General features: G+C 41.0%; 4 protein-coding genes across 4 annotated transcripts; 1 reads left to right on the top strand and 3 right to left on the bottom strand.

Moving 5' to 3' along the window:
* Positions 1-73: 73 nt before the first annotated feature.
* sec22ba (SEC22 homolog B, vesicle trafficking protein a) lies at positions 74-1788 on the bottom strand. The gene is made up of 5 exons (XM_083888997.1): positions 1654-1788; positions 824-933; positions 579-739; positions 338-484; positions 74-239 (listed from the first exon to the last, which is right to left on the bottom strand). The coding sequence occupies exons 1-5, from the start codon at positions 1726-1728 to the stop codon at positions 85-87; spliced, it is 648 nt and encodes a 215-aa protein (XP_083745123.1). The 5' UTR covers positions 1729-1788; the 3' UTR covers positions 74-84.
* Positions 1789-4349: 2561 nt separating this feature from the next.
* On the top strand, positions 4350-8069 carry LOC310927824 (uncharacterized protein C1orf21 homolog). The gene is made up of 5 exons (XM_083890227.1): positions 4350-4453; positions 5590-5669; positions 6159-6229; positions 6336-6399; positions 7195-8069. The coding sequence occupies exons 1-5, from the start codon at positions 4363-4365 to the stop codon at positions 7231-7233; spliced, it is 345 nt and encodes a 114-aa protein (XP_083746353.1). The 5' UTR covers positions 4350-4362; the 3' UTR covers positions 7234-8069.
* A 1135-nt stretch (positions 8070-9204) lies between these two features.
* Positions 9205-11010, bottom strand: tsen15 (TSEN15 tRNA splicing endonuclease subunit; the record flags this gene model as incomplete). Its single annotated transcript, XM_083890549.1, has 4 exons — positions 10927-11010; positions 10747-10828; positions 9466-9601; positions 9205-9376 (listed from the first exon to the last, which is right to left on the bottom strand). Exons 1-4 carry the CDS (start codon positions 10984-10986, stop codon positions 9205-9207), a joined length of 450 nt encoding a protein of 149 aa, XP_083746675.1. The 5' UTR covers positions 10987-11010.
* A 9428-nt stretch (positions 11011-20438) lies between these two features.
* Positions 20439-22858, bottom strand: LOC310927214 (Krueppel-like factor 9; the record flags this gene model as incomplete). Its single annotated transcript, XM_083889508.1, has 2 exons — positions 20439-20683; positions 22366-22858. 2 exons carry the CDS (start codon positions 22856-22858, stop codon positions 20439-20441), a joined length of 738 nt encoding a protein of 245 aa, XP_083745634.1.
* Positions 22859-23107: the final 249 nt, after the last annotated feature.

The following is a 23107-nucleotide window of genomic DNA, read 5'->3' as shown; positions in this document are numbered from 1 at the left end:
AACATGAACAGGCTGTATGTGACCTCCCCCCTCCCCTCCTCCCTAAGGCACCCAGGTGTGCAACAGTCCATGCATGAAGGTCCATCAGAGCCACCAAAAACGCACGTAGATGATGAGTGTGACGAAGAACACGGCCACAGCAGCCACCTTGGCGTACGCAGAGCGGGTGTTGAGGTACTTGGCATCGCTGCGGTACTTCTTTGACAGGGTTGACAGATTGCTGGCTTTAGTGTCTAGAGCTGAGGGAAAACGCAAATGTTGAGATGATGAGGACTTTGAATAAATAATACAATTAACTATTAACTATTATCTATAAATAAACTGTTTCTGCCCTCACCAGAAAGAGCCTCTCCTCTCTGCAGAACTTCCTCAATATTGGCCACCATAATTCTCTGTACATCATGCAGCTCTGTGTTGATGCTGCCCAGGTTCCTCCTGGCTCTGCTGTCCACATATCTCTTCTTCGTTTTCTGTATGTATGTGTCTGGAATGAAGCATGTGCAAAAAAATAATAATTCAAAAGTTGTTTTCTCTCCAGAGGCATTGAAGAGATCACACCTTTTTTTTTCTTTCCTTACCAAACTCGATGAAAGAGTACGGCCTCATCGCTGTGTTTACTCTTCTTCCATACTGGTCATAGAACTCATTGTGGAGATCTTCAAGGTAGGCGAAAGCAATCTTTTTGGAGAATGAAGCCTCACAGAGGCACAGGTAGCATATTCCCTGTGCTATTAAATAGCTTGAAACAAGACACAAAAATGTATTTGTATGATATTCAATGTCTGTCAAGCGTTAAAACAGAGAACACTTGTTTTAATCTTACTGAAAGTCCATGTCTCCAGCCTCCAGGGTGCAGCGGTCTGGACTCTGAGCGTTGAGTTTACGGCACAGCTGCTTGGCCTGGCTCTGGTACTGCTGGAGGTCTCTCCCTGACTGACACACGTCAACAAGCACAGATTAACAGTTAAAACTGGATTCTGGAGATACTTTGGAAGGCGTCAGGTAAAGGGTTTCAACTTCAGCACATTTTATTTTCATCCCAACAGACCCCCAATACCCCTACTACTAGGTGGGAAGATAAATGTTATTTTTCCTTCAGATGTTTTACTTATTTAAACAATTCATGTAGTAAAGAGTTTTTTTTGTTTTTTTTTTAAATCCCCGTTTTGCCTATTCTGTTGCAACAGTTCTGCTCACATGCAATAGTTGAATATTTGGAATATTTGGTTCTAAAACGTTACACTTTAAAGGGAACAGTACAGTCCATCTGCAGTACATCTCAGCACACCAACATTATATTAAACTATTAATTTTCACTAGTAATGTTTATTATATTCGCAAAAATCTCCAGTTAAAAAACGTAAACGTAATAATAGGCAATATACAGGCAGCTACGTATTGCATATCGACTCGATATGTTGATGATCGTTAATTCACTTCAAATATATAGTTGTATGAAATAAATGACTTTGGATTAAATGCCGAACGTGCAAGTTAAAATAATTTAATCTGCTGTATTTGAAAGAGAGCTGTGCTCCACTTTATGGAAAAGCTGTGGTAAAACTCGACACATTTTGAATGGAGTTTTGTTTTGTATGTAGCTCTCCCCACACACACACATAAGAAAATGAAGCTAAGCAGTGTCATCCATACCTGTTCATCCTCCTCTATGGACGCAGAAAGTGGGAGTCCGTCCTCCACACGAGCGATCATCGTCAGTGCAATCATGCTGATGAATGTCAGTCACCGGCGGCGTCAAGTGTCTCTAATGTCCGACAAAAAGTCAACTTCACCAACTTGTGTGTGTTAACTGTCAACTTTGATGAGGAGGAAGGAACGCGCTGGACGGAAGTACGTGGTGCGTCGGCGAATTGGCTCCGTCTGGACACTCACTAAAAGCCACCATCGCAGTCAAATTTCCATGTCTTAAAAGGCAACAACGCCTCTAAAATAGCATGGAAACGGCGTGGGTTCTCTCCTAGGACGGCATTCGTGTTAGGAGTCGCGTTACTCGTTTTTGGTGTTATTTTGGTGACTTTGACACAGTTACCAGGACATGAGCTCCAGCAGCCCGAGCAGACAGCTGGCAGACGGACTGACTGCGCCTCCTGTGCGGAGCTGAGGGGTGCAGATGCGGTCAGACGTCTCGGAAGGAGCCCCGAACTGAACTATGGATGAAACAAAAAGGTAAGCCTGCCTTATTACTATAGCGTGTCTTTTGTTTGTTTGTTTATTTAGTTCAGTTTGTGTTAAAAGGACTCGTCTCGTCGTTGTCTGCTGGCAGAGGAATGGCTGACCCCTCCTTCCCTCACGTCTTTTGTTATTATTTATGCAGGAAGCCGCGTTGTTAGCATCTTTATGTGATGCTGTAAAACGATGTTGTTGATATTTTGCAGCTTTCGTGGGAATTAATTTGTGTCACTATGTTTCCCTTCAACTGAATGGAAATATTAGATGCAGTTGTAGGTTTTTATATTTTTAAATATATGAGCAGAGTGAGGGGGATATCACAGAGGTGAGTGAGTGAGGAGCAGCTGCAGAGTCAGCTGCTGGACTCAGCTGTAAATAATCAACCAAACCATGTGAGGATCGATCGATACTCCTGAACCTTGATGCAAAAACACTCTTGTAATCGGGTTACATGTGATCCCGCATAGTGCACACTGCACTGTGGGTTTTAAACGGCTGATGTAACGGTGGAGATGTGAGTTTAATCCTGCACAGAAAATCAAACCTCCTCCTATTAACGGTGTAAATGCTCCGGCGCTTTGGCATCATCATCCTCCTCCTCCTCCTCCTCGTCCCCACACACTGAAAGGCCTCATTGTGGCGCTGCAGCTGGCACCGCCGTGCGCACGTCCTGGTGGTGGTTTCCCCACACCGCCGTGTGCGTGACTCCCAGCCCGGTCACAGACCACTTACTATAAATCTGATTTGTCACTGAGGGTTCCATCAAAGGGTGGGGCACTTCATTACTAATTTATAATCAAACATAGTAGAGCACATGCAGGGAGATTGCTTTCAAGTCAGAGTTTTGTCCCGTTGTTTTTAGATGATTTAGAGGACAGCCTCTCCACAGATGCTGCTCAGATGATTTCCCCAGACACAAAACCTCCATAACCACCAACAACAATCAGGCGTCTGTGCAATTCCTATTTTCCAATCAAACTTGTGTCACATCAGTTTGTAGTCTTAAGATGGGCACACACTACACAACCTTCACTGTTGTGTGGAGATTTTGAAAAAGACTTCTGCAGATTTTTTATGACGACTTAAAGACTGGGGATCACACGTTTAATGTCAAACCATCTGAATGCATCAAACATTTGAGCAAACTCTCGCAAAGAGACACTTGCGTCTGATGCTATTTCCTATCAAACCTATTCTTTTTTTTACTTGCTGTTGGAAACATGTTTGCAGTTGGATTAATTTAGTTCAGATTTGAGCAGTCTGGGTACAGTGGTTTTGGGTCAGGACCTGGTCCAAAGTGGTCTATGTGCTGAAAAAATCAGTGAAATGTGCCTTTATTGCATTTTCACAAATAGAATAAAAGTTTCACAAATCAGAGAGTGTGTTTTTATGAATCATGTGTTTAATGAGTCTGTATGATAATCCACATTTCAGAAGTCCAGGTACAGTGGTTTTGGATCAGGGCCTGGTCTAATGAGGTCTAGGTATAGAACAAAAACGGTGAAATCTCCCCTTTAGCATTTTCACAAATAAAATAAACGTTTTCCCAAATACAACAGTGGGTGTCATGCAAAGTTAATGTCTTATCTAAAATGTCTAAGTTAATTTCCCCTTAAGTGCCAAATCGGAGGCTAACTTCAGCGTCGTTTGGGTCAGTAAACCGTACACCCTACCTGATTGTGTTCGATTGACTGCGTCTGAGGCCAGGTCAGGTCTGGCTCCCTCACACACTTGCGGATTTGAGTCTTTACCCCTCTGCCCTCTGGGGTAAAATCGGGCAAAAAATATCTTGTCATGTGTCCCCAGCTTTAGATCAGAGAATATATTTCACATCAGCAGCCACATTGTTCAATTATGATTCCTTTCCATGTCATTACAGCCCTCTAGAACGGCACACGTGCAACCACATTGATACTTTTTTGCATGCATCATCAACAACAATGTAAAAAGCGTTATTTGTGAGTCTACTTCATTATGAAGTGGGATGTTGGTCTTAGTAAAGGAAGCTACTGCAGCTTAGTGGGTGAGGTTTACCTCCAGAGGACAGCACTCCGATCTAAACACTCACTCACTCACTGCCTCTCTCCTCAGGTTTGCCTGTCCTGCTCGGGGGTGAGGAGGAGGCAGAGGAGGAGGAGGAGGAGGAGGAGCAGAGCAGCTGAAGAGGAGGAGATGGGCTGCACCTCAGCGAAGCAGGTGTCTGCCGTGCCAAATGGTGAAGAGAGCCAGAGTAAAGCCTACAGCAATGGGGACCTCCTCTCCGGTCAGTCTGCCAACCGCACACACATCCAGGTTAATCGCTGATCATGTGTCCCAAACAGTTTCACTATTTCCTACAGATACATTATCATGATTAATTATTATGTAATAATTGAGGTCAAAGTATTAGCGATAAATAAGGAACTGCCAATTTCTGATGTTAATGCAAAAAAAAGATGAACAAAATCCTCACAACTGCTGTTTTTATTTTATGTGTGTCATAAATATGTTGTGTACAAATACAATAACTAAATGAAACACAAGTTAATCTCTCTATAGTGTACTGTGCTTCGCTGCTCTCGACATAAAAATCCCTATTTCATTAGAAGTAACAATCTATTAACATTTTTTTTTGAACAAGCTGTGAATGAAGTGTTTAGACACCTTAGCGTTGTTAAAGGACGTGTATTTAGGATGTGAATTCATTAGTCCAACTGAAACCTCATAAATTAGGCGTTCAGATAATTCTACTTTTATTTTGCTCTTATTTTACAGCATCTCTGTTTCTACAACTTGAAATAGTATATTTTAGACTTAAAAAAAATATTTGATTAAAGGAGTTTATTTAAATGTTTAAATTTAAAATACAACCATGCCAATAATAATTATGATCAGCCCACCTGTTTTTACATAGTATGATTAGAACAATCAACAGGTCACTGGAAAAAGCATCGCTTGCATCAGGTTGATTATAGCACCACGAAAAAGGGGCAATATGTGAGTTTTTTTGGCCTTTATTACGTGAATTTTTCTTTCAAAAAAAGCTCAAGTCAGTATCATCTGTCAGAAGATTATTCTGGCTTCATGAGCTGACGTTAAGGAACCACTGATTTACAGATAATGTGTGTCAGTCACTGGTATAGCATCAAATCTATATCATCATTTCCTTTCTAAATGTGTGGGGTTGATGTGGAGGAGGCAGCTCAGCATGAACCAGACTCACGACTCGTGTCTTTGGTGTTAGCCGACCTTTGTTATGAGCAGCTTTTGTATCTAGGGATAGAATCCGAGCACATAATTACTCAACCGAGAGTTCTGAGGACTATGTAGGGCTGTCCTGATCAGAGCCTGCCTGAGCGTTCGCCGCTCACCTCTGCTGTGGTGTGTTAATAAGACGTGTTTCTCCTCTCTCTGTCACAGATGAGTACAAGATGAAAGGAGTGGAGAAAGTCAAGTACATCAGCGGAGAAGAGGGAGGAGTGGATGGCCAGGACAGCACAGTGTGTCACTCTGTTCTTTTATTTCTATTTCTTTTATTACTGTCTTTGATAATCTGCCTGATCATAAAATGAAGCCAGTTTATGACATGTCATGACATTAACTTCATATTCAGACACTAAGGCACAGGACAGTGGTATATAACATGTACAAGAGAATGTTTTTAAGTTAACTGATACATTTAGCTGCTCCTGTTCATAATAACATAAATGCAATCGGGCCAAGTAGAAATAAAATAGAATACAAATGCTCGGCCAAAATGAATAGAACCTCAAAAAAACAGGAAACGGCACAAATGGATTGCAGATGACACTTAGAAACACAACTTTTAATACTTTCTGAAGTAAATTGGCAGCTACATCTAAAACATTTTTAGACGAGTTTGTCTCATGTTTTTTGTTGTCAGCGGTTTAATGGAAATTATCAGGACAAAAAATCATTCAGACATTTTCAGACGTGTGCTTCTTATTAATCCACGTGATGTCCTGCAGGAGAAAAGTGCTCTACTTGGTAAAGGCCAACATCTGGATGAAAGAGGATCAGATGGAAATGAAAAGATCCTGTAAGTATCACAGTGATTGTGCTTACATTTACAGGTTGTGTTTCAGCAGTGTGTTTGTCTGCGTTGTACAGATTAAGTGTGTCACGACGACTCTTTAACTTTGCAGGAGCATCCACTCCTCCGAGAGTCAGCAAGAATTCTTCAGGATGTTGGATGAGAAAATCGAAAAGGTGAGGAACAGTGAGAGCCTCGTAAGAGAAGCAAAATGGAGGTTAATCCCTCATCTACAGCAAAGTGGGGACACAAACGATGACGTGATGACACCGCAAAAGAGCCACAGTCTGTCCTGTGCTGTTGTTGAAAACATGTTTTTGGTGACGGTGCTGCAGTGAGTGTGGTGTGGTTAATGTGTTGAAGGCATGCTGACCCAGAACATAGTGGCCTCCATAACTTTAAGATGGAAGACGTGAGGAACAGCCAGGGTGTAGGAGTTTCAGGAGATGCATCTTAAACCTCAAGTTATTGTTATTGTTATTTACTCAGATCAATGATGCACAATGATGTGTCCACTGTTCGTTCAAGGTAGCAACACTTACAACGATGCATGTATTTGGGAAGTTTCAGTTCATCGGGTCCAGTCATCGTCCCCTTCCTTTGCCACCTGTCTTATGATTAGAGCTGCAACTAACGATGGTTTTCGTAATCAATTAATCTGTCGATTATTTTCTCAGAAAATGTTAAAAATCGTTCATCAGTGTTTGTCAAACCCGGAAATGACGATGTTCTCGAACGTCTCGTTTTGTCCACAAACCAAAATAATTCAGTTTGAATGATTTCTTTGTTACGTGGAGCAAAGAAACAAAGACAATATTGACATTTAAGAAGCTGAAACAATCAGAAATCTTGTTTTAATCGTGAAAAAAGGTTCAAACCGTCAAACCCCTCAATGTCGAAGTGTATTGAACTACCATTAATGCTGATTTTGTGTAGAAAAAAACATTAACACTTCTCTGGTTTGCACCAAGGGCCGGGACTACTGTTCAGAGGAGGAGGATATGACATAGCACTGTGGTCGTCTGTCCATCAGTCCCACTATGAGAGGACTTGTCATTCCAGTGTTGGAGTTGGGCTCTACCATGTGAAACCATGTCCAGGGGGGGAATCTGTCTCCCACCGTCCCTTGTATGTACATGCCTGAAGAACAGAGTAAGGACTTGAATCAAGCACCTTTTTGCCATCCTACTCACAGCCTGCTAGTCCGATTTAACCCAGAGGAGAGACTGAGAGACTGACATCTTAACCAAACATGGTTCAGTATTCGTAAGTTTGTAAAGCTCTTCAATATTGAAGTCTACTTCCTCACCGAAGCCACTGATATCTCGGGATCTGAAGGAACTTGTGTTTTCTTTCCCTGCGTGGATATCTTACCCTGAAAGGTCGCGTATACATGAGTGCAATAGACACTTGTAAACACACTACAGCAGTTAAGACCAGTGCTGTTGAGGACACTTGAGTCAAAGTAGAAAAAAGTGTCTCCATCCGCATCATTTTGAGTATTTCATCCTCGAAGGCCTCGCTGAAACAGTCAACAGGTTGGAAACTTACTGCATTCCAGACACAGTATGTACCTCTTTTCTACAGCACCAGTGCAGCGTGTTTGTTTGTCCGTCTGTTTCTGTCCGGGTCTGTTAGCGTGTCGAGTATTTATGTCCAATATCAAGGCTCAGGGCTGAAATTGTTGTAATCTCTGTCCCCATGTAGTCCAGTCTGTCCGTCCATCTGTCCCCTCATCCCAACACTGTTGCACCATTATATAAAAAGACACACATGCACTCACACAGCAGCAGGGTCACTTCCTCCGTATTAACCTGCAGGGTCATATTAGTCCGATTTATGTCTCTTTTTGTTTTTGCTCACCAGTGTTAAGTTGTAAAGTTTCTATGTTGGATTTTTGTTTTCTAGAAAAATTAAAAGCGTTTCAGTAACATATCCACACGTGACGGTGTTGTCTTGTTCTTAAAGACGTGCAGCCACTGCAAACGCAATAACACTTCAGCAACGTTAGCTAGTTGATAGCAATATAAAAATAGCCAAATTAAAGCAGCAGTGTGTAACTTTTGGTGATTTTTTTACTCTTTTTTTATTATTATTTTGTTTGGCCATTTTTATTTTCAAGGTGAATACACATACTGTATCTTCAATCTCTGCCAATAAACCCTCTGAAATGTTACATACTGAACCTTTAATGGATTCTTCCCATCCCTCCAAATAACATCATGAAATCAGTTCAGTATCCACAACTCATTGACTGAGATAATAACAAGCCCCGTCAGTGATAAGATTTTATCATCTTATTGCTTAAAAGTCGCTATCCTATTTTTCAATTATCAACAATTATCACGTCTGACAAAAACGCGAGACTCCTGTTTAGAATGAAATAATTCCAAAGAAACATTAGTTCGGATTACTTTATGGTAGACGCTATCTCAACACTTACTTGAGGGCTCTTTAAAAAAATAAGATTATCTGGCATTTCTCTTGGTTATCACCATCAGATCAACATATGTATCAGTCTCAGAACAGTGACAGCTGGACTCTATATGAACCCCCCTCATTTGGTGAGTAATGTCATGTGACCAGACCTTACACAAAGCATCTATTTAACTTTATAGTCTTGGTGACGTCACAACAGTTGTGTCAATCATAGCAGGTTCAAAGGGTCAACACACAAAGTGGAACCGTGAATATGAAATGGAAAAATCACAGTAATGTAAGACACTTTTTTTTCTTATCCCTGTGTATTACTGGGGCATAACACTTCTTTCCTACCCAGTTACTTAAACTTGAAGTGACTGGTTCTTTACTGAAGCCCGTGAATCACCGTCTGTAGTAGGGTTCATACTTGGAGAGACACTGTGGAAGAGTCCAGCTGAACCTTCCTCCATTTTGTCACTCAGGTAGCTTTTTTTCCCCCGATCATCTGGTTTTCATCCTTTGTGCTCTTCTATGCTTCATCGACTCCATCCTCCAGATGCTCAGTGCTGCTGCCGTCTCTTCCGGTGCTGCCGCCTCCCCACGTCCTGGAAGGGGCCTGCAGGCGGGTCAGGTGTCACCAACCCATCGGTCATCCTCTGGTAGACCAGCGTGGAGTCGGACCCCACTGCACACAGCAGCGCCGGAAACCCTCTGTCCAGCATGTGTCGTATGCTGTATGGCAGAGAGAGAGAGAGAGGATAGAAACTGTTTTAGATTAGAGCAGCACAAGAGCTTCTCCAGGTGAGTCTGGTGCTCCTCACCTTCTGTGGCTCAGTGATTTATGAACAGGCAGGGGAAGGACAGTCTGCGTGTGTGCTCCTTCCTTCTCCTTTCCCTCCAACAACACCAACTGCAGTTCAGGACTCTTGACACAAGACACCTCCTTCCACCGACGCACTGCGGAGAAAATGAGTTAGTGTGTGTGTGTGTGTGTGAGAGTAGTGACGTTATCTGGTCTCAGTCGAAGCAAAGACGCAGCAAAAGGGACGACTGTGGTGTCAGGTGCACTTCTTCTTCACCTGCATTGATTTTGTGGTATAAACTGCAAGGAGAAAATCAGAGAGCTCACTTTTATTCTGTAAAACTGAACAGGAATGAAGCTACAGTTAAAGCTGCGGTCGGAGAAATCCTTCAGGTGAAACATGTGGTACCTGGCTCTAAATGAATATTACATTCAAACCATTGCTAAATGAGTTCACAAAACGCTGATTAAGCCCAGGAGCTCCTCACGACTCCCTCTATGTGACTCCCTGTCTCTGTATAGCACTGATGTATTTTCTTGCAGACCAGCAACACTCCTGTGCTGCACAGAGGGTGGGAATCATTTTACATCACTGGTGATGACAGCTACATAGTAAGGTAAGATGGCTGCAGGTGGTTAGAGCAGGGGTCTCAAACTCAAATGACCTGGGGGCCACTGAGCATGTAGTCTGGTTACACAAGCTTCAACCGATAAAGATATCCCATCATATGGAACGATATATCATTCACTATAGAAGTGTATTTATGATAACTGCATAGTGGAAAAGCCCCATATCAGGTGGGGAAGTGTTTCAGTGATTACTCAGATATCCTCAGCCACACTGGAGCTTTAAAGTCTACAATAACACACAAACCATGCATGGAGGAATTTGAAAAAACAATTACATTAAACATAAGTATGCAATTGTAGATAGTTTGAAAAGTGACTCTGAAAGGTATATTTGCTCAACCCAGAGTTGACATTTGAAAACCAGCTAGAAGAAAATAGTTTTCAGAAATTTAGGGAATTAAAGTTTACATTCCTCTACATGTATTGGTGCTAATTATTTGACACAGGATTTAGGCCAACTGAATAAATAATGTATAGTTATTATTGCCATCATGTTAACTGACCCTTCAACTGAAGTTTGGGCCACAGAGGCACCAAAACCAGAAAAGACCAATAGATTCCATTAGACACCTGCTGCTTACACTGTCATTAAAAACTCATCCACGTGCACGTGCGATCCAAAAAACCCGGTGTGGACTACATGTGTGTTCCATGTGTGAACGTGTCTCACCCTCAGTTAGATCCATGTAGACCAGAAACGCTGCATGCAGCTGAGCGCTGTCCTCAACACCCAGACTCTTCATTTCCAGATACTAACAAACAAACAAACAAACTCAGGTGAGTGATTTATTTTTTATTTTTAAATCAGTGAACCAGTGCCAGCAGCACGGAGTTATAACCCGTCACTCACCGCTGGATGCAGCAGGATCCAGTTCTCTGACGTCTCAGCGCCGCGTGACGTCAGAGACATTTTAACCAACAAACTCCGGAGAAGTAAAACAACAACAACGACGTGTTGACACTGTCAGATGTCGACTTATATATACACTAATACTGTATATTTCTACATGCTACTCGCGGTCCGGGAGTTGTGTTTTTCAGTTTTTGCCGGCGTGCCACAGTGAAAGTCCTCCGGTGGGAAACGCTGTATTCTTGAGTTCCGCGCATAGTGGAATTTCCTCAGCATTCATAGTGAGGACACAAATCGTTGCCTAGCCCCTTACCGTAACCATAACCATCTCAACTAAGTACCTTAACCTAAACTAAACCCAATTCTAAACCTTTATTTATTTATTTATTTTATTTAACCTTTGTTTAACAAGATAAAGGACCCATATTGAGATGGAGTTATCATTACAAGGTCAACCTGGACAAGAGGTCAGTAGCACACGTCTTAAATAAATATCACAAATACAAAAAAAAAAGTTAACTAACGATAAATTAAGAGACTCAAAGACAACCCTCAAGAAAGTCGTTTTAAAGGCTGACGGAATGTGACTGAGGACCAGCCAAAATGTCATCACTTTCCAAAGATGTTCTCACATCCTTTAGGTTTTTAGGGTTCTTGGTCCTCACAAAGATATCCATACAAGAACACACACAGATATATGTTCACCCTGTCTCTGCACAGTGGAAAAGGACACACACACACACACACACACACACACACACACACACACACACACACACACACACACACACACACACACACACACACACACACACACACACACACACACACACACACACACACACACACACACAGAACCCAAGAGTCAGAGTACACACACTCACCCTCTCTCTCTATGTGTTATCGTGTGTGTGTGAGTCTCTGTCTCAGTCTCTCACTTGCACCTGAGGTCTGAGGTCACTCTGCCACAGACTCATAGATGTGTCCTGCTGAAAATAAGCCTTTGCCCACTGACACAGACGAGCTGTCGGCCGAGCATCTCACACCTGCAGTCCACAGAAAGTGGTTCCTGCTGAAGCACACAGTGATGATCACCATCCTCGCACGCAACTCGCATGCTTCTTATAGGATGCATTGACAGACTGGACGTTCCAAAGGACAGACTAGTCATCTGGTAAAGATGCACTTATTATTTCTATGTATCTGCTGTTTTGCAAATGCTGATTTGTCTATGTTGTATGTCTTTCTTTCTCCTGAAGGCCAGGATTGGGAAATGTTGTTAGAGACCAAACGACAGACAAAACATGCCCAACAAAGCAAAAAAATGTATCCACATAGAGCTGCTTTTCTGTGCACTCCACATTCCTGCTGGATCTGAGGCGTAGAGCCAAGCTTTGGCCTTCCGCCCTCCTCATTCCCAGCACCTGTACCATCTGGACAACATCATAGCCTTTGCTTTCTCTGCAAGACGAGCAGGTCAGACCTTTTTATTTCCTGTCAGGCACAAATGGTTGTGAAAAGCAAGGAACAGCAAACTTTATTGTGCTGTATAGGATTAACTTAAGTTGATCAAATGTCTAATTGTTTTACTGTAGTGCTGTAACAATCAGTTATTTCGATTATCAATTAATCTAGCCATAATTTCTTTGATTGTTCGATCACTCGTTTGGTCCGTAAAATGTCAGAAAATGGTGTCAAATTGTCAAACCTCAAAATGGAATGTCCACATTGTTCTGTTCATGATCCAAAACCAGAACATATTGAAGTTATTTTTTAATTAATTTTTGTAATTGTGTGGTCACGCAGTTGCTCCATGCCAGATAAAGAGATACACAATTATAAGAAATAAAGCGCAGAATATTACATAAATTATAGGTAATGATATGTATATAATTCAGAAAATGTAAGTAAAATCAAATAAAAATACCCCTTATGAAAATTGAGCAGTGAGCAGAATATCAGGAAGTGTAGTAATTATACGATTTGTTATGTATGAAAGCTGAAATCAGGGAAGTGAAACCGACCATTCAAGTGAGAAATGTCGTTGAAGCTGTAGTGAAAATAGAAGTAATAATACTTCTATAGTGATCACCTAGTGACGATCGCTTGACAATAAAATAGAAAAAGATGAATTTGAACTCCACAATATATCCATTTTCATTCATTCTCATGTGAAGATGTGACTGAATTCTTATTACATGGGAAAGTATATGTCGATACTATAATATTACAACACTAATACATGGTTATTATGAAGTTGAAAACTGAGTCAGAAATAAGATGGCATGGTGTTAAAGTGTTCCCACGGTTATTAATATGTATTTTATTGATACTAACTGTATAAATATCGCATAAATACCCATAAGCAGACTGTATGTGGAGACATTTATCAGCCACTTTCCAGTCATGTGAAGATCTTTTGCACTGGGGTGTGATGTGTGATGTCTTCCTCTTTGCAGGTGTCCTCGTGTTTGTGTGCAACAAGGACCATTATGGACATTTACCAGTGTCCCTCGATCAAGACCAGACAGTGCAGGAGGAAGAGGAGAGTTTCGCTGACTCTGAGTAAGCCCTCGTTTACTCGTTTAACACACTCTGTATGTAAGATATTTGGTATTTTTTGTCCTCACAGTCCTGACACATGTCTCACTCCTGTGTGAAAGGCCTCCGCCTCTCGTTTCTGTGTCTCCTCCGCTTCTTTGACTCTTTCATGTTAGATAGTCGTTGAATGAAGAAAGTCAAGTAAAATGGTGCAATATTTATTGGTGAAGCTGAATATCTCTATAAAGCAGAAAAATACAGATGTGTGGTAAATGTACTTTACACGTATTTTCACATTTCATTGGAAAATATACACTGCGTAATACAATTTATGTATTCCTGTGTACTAATCTGAAAGAAACTCTGCTGGAAACAACAAACCTATAATACATAATATGACAGATGTGGAGTGGAGTTTATGTTTTGTTATTCTGGAGTCGCCTTTGTATTGTATATCATTTGTTATTCTGAGGACTATATGTTCCCATAACAGTATGATTCCTCTTTAATCTTTATTCATTTATAAAAAAATGGCAGTGAAACAGATTAAGTGTTGACGACACTTGCTTCCTCAACATCTGGAAGCATCTGGATGCTGGCTGTTTATGGCACTGTGGACAGTTTAAGCTCATTGACGATGATGATGATGATGATTGTAGCTGCCATGTGTCGCCTTCTAGGTGGTACAGAAGAAACTGCAGCAGGTGCCTGTGCTGGAGAAGGATGTGATCCATTATGGACCACGTGATAAGAGTGGGACTCGACTGGGACCTGATGTAAGTCACTTTGTGTGTGTTTTTAAAAAATGTTTTTTTTATTAAAGCTGCAGTGTGTTAATTCCTTCATCAAAACACAGCTAGCAGTGAATCAAATGGTGTGTTTCCATCATGGCACAGTTTGGTTTTTGTACGGTTTGGAACGGTAAAGCCCTCGGTTAGGCTTGTGTTTCTTGGTAGGTGAGGTGTGTGCTGTGCTGTGTCAGTGAGCTACATAGCGTGCCGTGTGTGAACGTGTCTCTAGGTGGAAACACACCAAAATACACTTTCTGACAGTTTGTCAGTGGTTTTGTTTTAAAGCTCAAAAACCAGCTGCTGGAAGTAAAACCAGACGAACTGAGCTTCTGCAGTGAGTGATAGACATTTTTGTTTGTGGTACTTCAGACTTTCCTCACTCCTCAGGTGCAAAGTCTGCAGGGCTTTCTGAAATGACGACTCCAGGTCCATGTACCAACCCTTTAGCTGTTATTCCGCTGTCCTCCGTACAAAAGTGGTGATGTAAAAATCCTCAGCATCACCTCTTTGTGCAGTGCGCGAATGTCGCCAGAGACATGAAAACACTGCTATTCCAAGAAGCGCAGAGAGAGCTGCGTGGTTGAGCTTACATTATGTAAAAGTTACGCACTACAGCTTTAAACACACTCATTTAGTGCAGTTTTGGAGGAGTGGTCCAGAGCTACTTAAGACTGATCAAAAACACTCCAATATCTTGTTTTTTTGTGTTATTAGCGCCAGCATGTTGTATTTGTTAACACAAATTCAAGCGGAAAATCAGAACACTTACTGCACTTACACACTTAGATTACTGTTAAAATATCTTTAAATTTATGTTTTTATTCAGAACACCGCACTCTCCGACCTGTTTGTCTGTCTGAAGTTATGTGGGTCGTCCTGGGTGGTTTGTGGACTTTGGGTTACGTCGTGTTTCTGCAGAAGGCCAAAAAGCTTCTGCAGGCAGAACCTCGACACAGAATCCTGCCTGTGGATCAGTTCTTACAATTGATGTCCAACAAGCACCCAAAGTGAGTCTCATCTGCTGTTTATATGTGTAAATATCATCCTGCCATTGTCAGTAAGAGCCTCCTGAACGCAGCCTAAAGTGAAGTGAAACTGATTGTTCAACATCTTCAAACCCGTCAACTTCCTACATGCAGCAGCACGAGCAGAAGGAACTGAGAGCATTTTCAGTTCCCATGCACTACACCGGAGAACCCAGGGCTACGTCAGCGGCGCAGAGACGTTCCACCGTCTGGAACGATGAGGCAGTGGAAACAGACCGGGAAAAAGAGACGAGGCCAAACAGCAGCGTGGGCAGGAAACTGAGGGACCAGGATTTCGACATCTCCTCCTTGAGCTGCTCGTGGTGCTGTGTCTTCCCTCTCCTTATACCTATACTTCCACATAACACGTATATACACACAAACAACCTGTCGCACACATTAGCTGTTGGTTGTCTTGACCTCTCCCACTCTGTAAAACATTTAATTCTTTTTTTACTTTGATAAATGATCCAGTCCCAGGTAAAGTCAATCAGAAACTCAAGAAAAATAAATCTGCCAAGACCAAACCAAACAATGTGGAGTCTTGAAAGTGCATGTCTGTCAGCATAGATGATAGAAATAACTAAACTTAAAGTATTTGTTCATCTTTAACATTTATCTGGTTTGAACATTTTAACTTATAATTATCTTTTTGTCTGTGCTGATGAACCAAATAATGATTAAGTGTAGAAAAACTGATTTTCTCTATTTTTTAAATACACATTGCTGCCACGAGGTCGATTCAAACGTTTTACATAGTAGTGAAATGTTTTATATATTTTATTTAATACTGACTCAATTATTGTAATTATATAATATAAATTAAAACCCCATGTAGGTAATAATGCCAATACATTAAATACAATATATCCTAATATAAATAGTATTGTGTTCAAAGGAGAAACCACTTTTTTGTAACTGTGGCAGAAACACGTAACCAGGCAACAGTTGTGTGTTTGTTTGAATCAGAGCAGAAGCAAAGATGGAAACTTAAACCAAACGCCGCAGTTGTGTCATTTAAAAGCTTCAGTTAATGTGTTCATGTAATATTCCAGGGTTTGTCCACTTATTTACGCGTTAAAGAGGCTGTAGCCTGAGGTGCAAAATGTATTTTCAATTACATTTAAAGCAGCATTTTTTTTGTACTTTAACAGAGAAAATCAAATGTCTCTTTTTTTTTAAAAGAAAAAAAAAATGTAGGAAAGAAATGAACAACACAATCAACTTAAGAATCTTTATTTTTTTTCTCAATAATAAAAAAAAGCACTGGTATTTTCATGTCAAGCAAAAAGAAAGTGGAACCACGTAATATTAGTATTGTCCCATGTCACAAAGTGAGTTATGAAAAGAATAATTAAACCACACAAATTATACTTTTTGTAATAAATTAATCAGCATAACAAAAGAAAAGAAAACAAAAACATGCTTGTACTTCGGTGCTGCAGAGGATATAGTGAAACTCCAATGCTCAAAATGTAAGACACCTGAGAATATAAATATCAAAAACAGCTTGTTGCAGCAATTATTTAGTTCCACAGTTCACTTTTTAACTAAAGCTCTGAGAAGAGGATTTTTCTTTTTTAAAAATTACATTAATGTAAAAATTAGGCATCAATTTAAAAACATCAGTTTCTGTACAATGTGCATATCTGAATTAGTGTGGTGACGATTTCATTCTCTCCTCAACAAAAAGGCAGCGCAGCGGAAAATCTAATCCAAAGTGGATAACGCTCCTCTGCCATCAAGCCACATTCAGTGATATGAACAAAGAGATTTGGACTGAGCTCTTTCAATTGATATCTGCAGTGAGGTGACGATCGACGAGGATTTTTCTACTTTCAAACAAAAAAAACGCTAGCAGTGAGCTTTATCTTTAGACAGAGATCCAGTAGATTGTTATAATTTACCCCCGTCTATGAACAACAGGACGTCACTGAGGCGAGAAGAAAGAACGTCTACTGCTACACATGTAGTAGAGATGTTGCATAAAGGCTACTGACAACAAAAGGACAAAAAGGTACAAAACATTTAGCTGATATAAATTCTGAAACCCAAGGCTGAATGAATGGCTTTATATTAATTTCTGAACAAGTTGGATGGAAGCTGTACAGATACCAGAGAAAAAAAAAGAGTGAGGTATGTTTTGTGATATGTTAGCTTTGAGAGAACAAGACACTTCCGTCCATCTGTGAGAAAAGATCCATTTCATAGAAAACAGGTATTTGTGTGTGTGTGTGTGATTCAACAGTCCGTGTTTGAGGCTACTGCCAGCAGCAACCAAAAACTATCAACAGGTCAAAACCTCTGAGTAAACGTGTACAAAACTCGAGAGTTACAGTCATGAGTACAACTCCAGTGGAAACAAAAGAAAGACGAAAACAGTGAAATTGTAGCTATGATGATAGTTTGATGTATGAATGAGGAAGACACCTGATGTTCTCTTTGATATTAGTGCGCAAGCAACACAAACATCGACAGATCTGCGAGCGACAATGACGCGCACAAAACTACGAAAAAGAAAAATCATTACAAAAAAATAAAATAAATCTAATTCAACAACTTCCACAAATGGCCAGGTTGACTATGCACACACTCAAATAAAAGAAAACACAAACTACTCTTAAAACACACTTTCTAAAGCACTTGGAAAAAAGAAGGCAGTTTTACAAACTATCGATTATTAACACGTCAGCAAAGTTCCACGGCGCTTGCTTATAGAAGCACAGTAGCAAGCCATTACACTATTCAGCCAAACACACCTGTAGGAAAAAAGTGCCATATTGCATAATGAGTATCTGTAATAAGCCCAGTGCAGGGGCATCTATACCTATACAAGGATCCAACTGTAAACACGGTGCAAAGTAGTTATGACATAGTTTAAGGCTTTCAGAGTTTCCTGAAGGATTTGTTGTTCACTGAGATAAAAGGAATTATGTCCAAGACTGGGACAGACAGTGTGGAAACATTAACAACAACAAAACAGAGAAGAAAACGATTCAACCTTTCTAGAATCAGACCTGGACACTGCATGTGCTCAAGGAGATGTTAAATATCAAGTTTAAATGCAGCTTGTTTTGAGATTGTTGAATTGTCCTGGTGATATTTAGGCGCTGTATTGCTCAATATTGACATCAAAAGTTTTTTGTTTTTTTTTACAGCAGTGGCTTTTAAACTATAATGGCCATTTTGGTTCCATCCAACACAAATGTAACATCATTGTTAAAGGCTGCCGTCAAATGATGTGCGTGCTGGTTCAAACAGCATCGGTAAGTTAGTTACACCCCCGCTGCTTTGACTTCACAACAGAAGGTCTACTGGATTAGCGGTCATCAACAGAACCATGATTACATCACTTTCAGACCAATTTTGACATCTAGAGGTACAAGAAGAATTGTTTTTAAAACTCGCAGTTTAACTGGAGCTGAAAGCTAAACTGTACGTGGTGCACACCTGATCATGAAACCTCAGCAACTCCTGATGAGCTGTGGGGGAAACACCTTAACTTTGAAGGCAGCAGGCTGAAAATAATAGTTACCATCACATACACAATTTTGCCAGTTATATATATATAAAAAAACCACATACACACCAGCACTCACAAGCAATCTCATTCTATCAAGCATATAATGTTACCCCTAATATAAGGACTACAACTCATCAAATGTATTAATTCTGCTGCTAGTAGCATTACCTTGTTTCTACATTAAAAGCTTAAAGCTTATATACATTTGCATCAGTATTAGAGATAATACTACCGTGAGCGTTCTGTGAATAACTGCGCTAGGCTTGAGGATGGCGTGCAAACAGTGTGACCCACTTTCTGGAGGAAAAAAATAATAATATATGATCTACTTTTAATTCAATACACAAGAAACAACTTATTGACGATACCTCGATGATGGTTATGCAATAAAAATGAAGGAATGTGTCATCAATAAAACTCAAAAAGCTACAAAAGAAAACGCTCAACAGCTTCTAGTCACTGCCTCACTACCTAACATCACAATATCGAGCTACCACGGTGAAATACGATGGTCGTGAAGGGCACGACAATCAGGAAATTAACCACAAACAACTTTTGGCCTTTGGTGAATATGTACAGAAAATGTGAAAAATCCCTGCAACTTGTGAAAGTGATTCAGCTGAGCAATGTGGTCATGTTAAGGATTGTTGTTTTGTTTGTTTTTAAACAAGTGACATCTGCTTTATGATTCCAGTTCTTATCGAATCCTGTTCTGAGGAAAACAAAAATAATGAAGGAAAAAAAAGGAATAGGTGTAAACTGCCATAAATGGCAAGCTGATTTTATTGTTTTCAAGTTGACAAAAGAAAGGAAATATTCTGTTGACTTTGCCTCAGTTCCCACTGTGAGCTTTTAAAGCCAGACTTCAGCCAGCAGTGGTAACTCAGTGAGCCCAGCTTGACAGCTGTACGGCATAAACGATTCCACAGAATTATTTTTGCATCAATGTGATGAAGTACCTCGAGTTGTCTGGCATATCGTTCAGTGGATAAACTAAAGGCTCCTTTTCCATTTAGCCTATTGTTCTTTAAAAAGGTTTGATCATTTTAAACTGACAGTGTCACAATACTGCATATAAATGAGACACTGCAAACTTACACCCTTATGTGGTAAATATGTCACATTACATGAGAATTTTGCCCTTAAGTGTATTAATTTCCATTCCATTATTTTAATTTGACTTACTCGCTGCATGTTTTTAAGAAGTTACCGCTCCAGTCTAGCATGTAGTAAACATTACACATGAGTTCATACACACGTAACCAGGCATGTGACTGGAAGTCCATAATTTGCTTTCAGGAAACGATAAGAGGAATCAAAAAGCAACCCTTTTTTTAAATATACAAATCCTTAAATTTTGTAAGTTTGGAACGTTCTTGATAACTAACCCTAGTTATGTTGAGCAGGTGGATAGTGGTCAAATGACTCATCGTGGTGGATTGAGATTAATTAGGCTGCTTGTCCCTCACATCCAGCTCTTGTGTGTGTATGTGCACATTTCTGAGCGCAACACAGTCACTCTAACTCCTTTATCAGTGGATCTGATTGTAGCTGGTTAAACCTGAAACCACTGAAGGCGTTTCTGTGCTCCTGCTGACCCTGGCACACAGGAATCCCCAACCCAGACCCATCCTAGTATTGCATAGTTGGGCTGGAAGCAGACGATGGGCCTTTGTTGCGTTTCAACATGGAGAGATGGAAGTCAGGGTGGCGGCGGGCGTGCTTGATCAGGTGGTCGCTACGCATAAAGCGCTTGTCGCACAGCGGGCACAGGAAGCGTTTCTCTCCTGTGTGGGTGCGGGTGTGGCGGGCGAGCTCATCTGAACGGGCAAACTTCTTCTCGCAGTCCGGCCAAGTGCATGGGAAGGGTCTTTCTCCTGCAGAGTGGAGACGGGAAGAGTCATGATAAGACATTTCACAGAGATTGCACGTACACGCATGCAACACATTTAACTCAAAACATGCTAATATTAGTAATAATAGTTGAAACATTATTATTAATTAATTTGTTGTAATCGATGAAAATATTATTTGGTCTACGGTCAGAAAAGGTGACACCTTCTGACAAACAAAACTAAAAAATTAGAGAATGCTGGGTATTTTAGATTGAAAAAAAGCTACTGATATACTAGTTGATCGACATAATTATCCAATGATTAAAACTCTAAGATACAAGATATGCTTTTACTGAGGCCCTTTTTAACACATGTATTTCTAATTTGCTTGAGCTAGCTTGATTCATTAGCTGTTTGTATATCAATGCAATTTTATCACTGTATTTTCAGGAAATTGTGCCAGACGTTGTGCTCCTTAAAGCTAATATGTATGTTTTTAATAAAGATAAAGTTTGACAAATTAATAAAATAGTGGCAGAAGAGCTGCAGAAAATTATGTTTATTACAGATTAACCGATGAGTTGTTACATGGCCTGTAAAATGTGACATCATCTTCATACCTCAAAATGTTAACATCCTAAAAAAATATATTTTTTTGTCCAAAAACGAAACATTGCTTTTATAATTTCTTTGTTATGGACGAGCATGTAAATATGTATATAATAAATAGATAAATGTGTGAAATTGCTTATAGTGAAAACTCCACGAATGAAAACTATTGAAATATATAAAAATGACTGTGTTTGAATACCAAGATGGAGACAAATCTACAGCCTTCATCACTGCATCGTCCTGACAAAACATATCTAGGGAATTAAATCCTCCAGATTAGTTCTCCTAATCTACAACTAATCTCTTTCAGGCAACGCGACGAGGAGGAGGAAGAGAATGATGATGATGCTCGCTGCCATTTTCAAGATCACAAAACCAGGCCACGTTGTTTGTTGCAGGACACTTTGAGTGGGCGTTCCCACCGCTCTTTATTTCCTGCCCTTAATCCGTTTGCGCGTGCTCAGTCACTCATCATGAACGCACCGTGTCCACTTTTTTTTTTTTTTTTTTAAAGAAAAGAAGAAATCCCAACGCATTTCAATACTACAATAACACGCGGGTCGTGTGAAGGTCACACGAAGCTTTTACACAGCACAACCGAGAGCGTAGCGGTAGCACACGCCAGACAAAGTGGATGTTTAGCTCGGTTCATGTGTGATGATGGGATGTCCACAGAAAAACTACAGTAGCCAAACATGCAGCACTTGCTGCTGCCATCATCAGGGCAGCCCGTGTCCTACAGTGAACCCTCTGCCCCCGACGCTAAGGTTTCGTCTTACGTTCATTTCATATGCAAATGCAGTCGAAAGGAAGACCTTCGTCACCGGTTTTTAACGTCCAGCCCAGTTCTTTTGTTAGTTTACTTCTTTGTCAGACTCTCTGAGGGGGAGTTTTTTCTTCTTCTATCTTTCGTCTTTGTTTGGCCACGTTATTCAACCAAACCGGGAGAAAAATTCACCATCACCACGCTGCTACGAGCTAATCCCACACAGTACAAAAGAGCTTTGAGCGTGTTATCACTGACAAAAGTTGATATTCACGGGTTCGCGGCCATGTTACGCTCAACAACACGTTAAAGTGCTGATGTAACCAAACTGTTGTTGTCTCCATACCTGTGTGTGTCCGGATGTGAGCCTTCAGGTGCGACGATTTTCCGTAAACCCTGTCGCATCCGTCAAAAGTGCATTGGTGTCGCTTCACCGGGGACCGTGGGGGCCCCACGCCTCCTCCCCCCCTCAGCTGCTGTCCGGGGATCGGGGTGGCGGAGGGGGTCATGGTTGGGGTGGTTGGGTCCGACAACGTGGTGTAACCGCTCTCCCCACCACATGATGAGTTGCTGCTCTCCGAGTAGGCCGACATGGGGCGGAACTTACCGTGCAGGTCGGTAAGGATACCGGCCACTGCCATCATGTTCGCCCCCTCTAGCCTCAGAGTCTCCCGCACTTCCCTGTCCTCGTTCGTCCCGTCTGGCTCCCCAGGGAGCAGGCCCGCCGTGGCCGGCTGACTGGTGGGGATGACCGGGGTGGGTCTGTGCAGCACGGGACCGCTGGATATCGACACCAGACACTCGGCAGCGAAATAATCAGATGAAGCAGTCAACGACATCGTTATCTGTCTTTGTTTTCTTGACCTTTAGTTCGTAAAAAAATAACAAAAATAAAAAAATAGGGGGGGAGCTAACGGTTGTCTGAACCCGACCTCGTTTTCATCAAACTCGACGAACCAACCGTTTCCAGCCGCACCTTGTAACCGCCATACAGCGCGTCAGTAGTTCGAAAATAACCAAATTAATCAAAGAAAAGGCACGAGTGAGAAGAATAATGTGCTAAAACAGTGCCAACACCCCCGAGTCAA

Source organism: Microchirus variegatus (genome assembly GCF_963457635.1).
Source record: "Microchirus variegatus genome assembly, chromosome: 5".
Taxonomy (NCBI): Eukaryota; Metazoa; Chordata; class Actinopteri; order Pleuronectiformes; family Soleidae; genus Microchirus; species Microchirus variegatus.
Note: the sequence above shows the minus strand (reverse complement) of the source record. Positions and strands in the feature narration are given on the sequence as shown.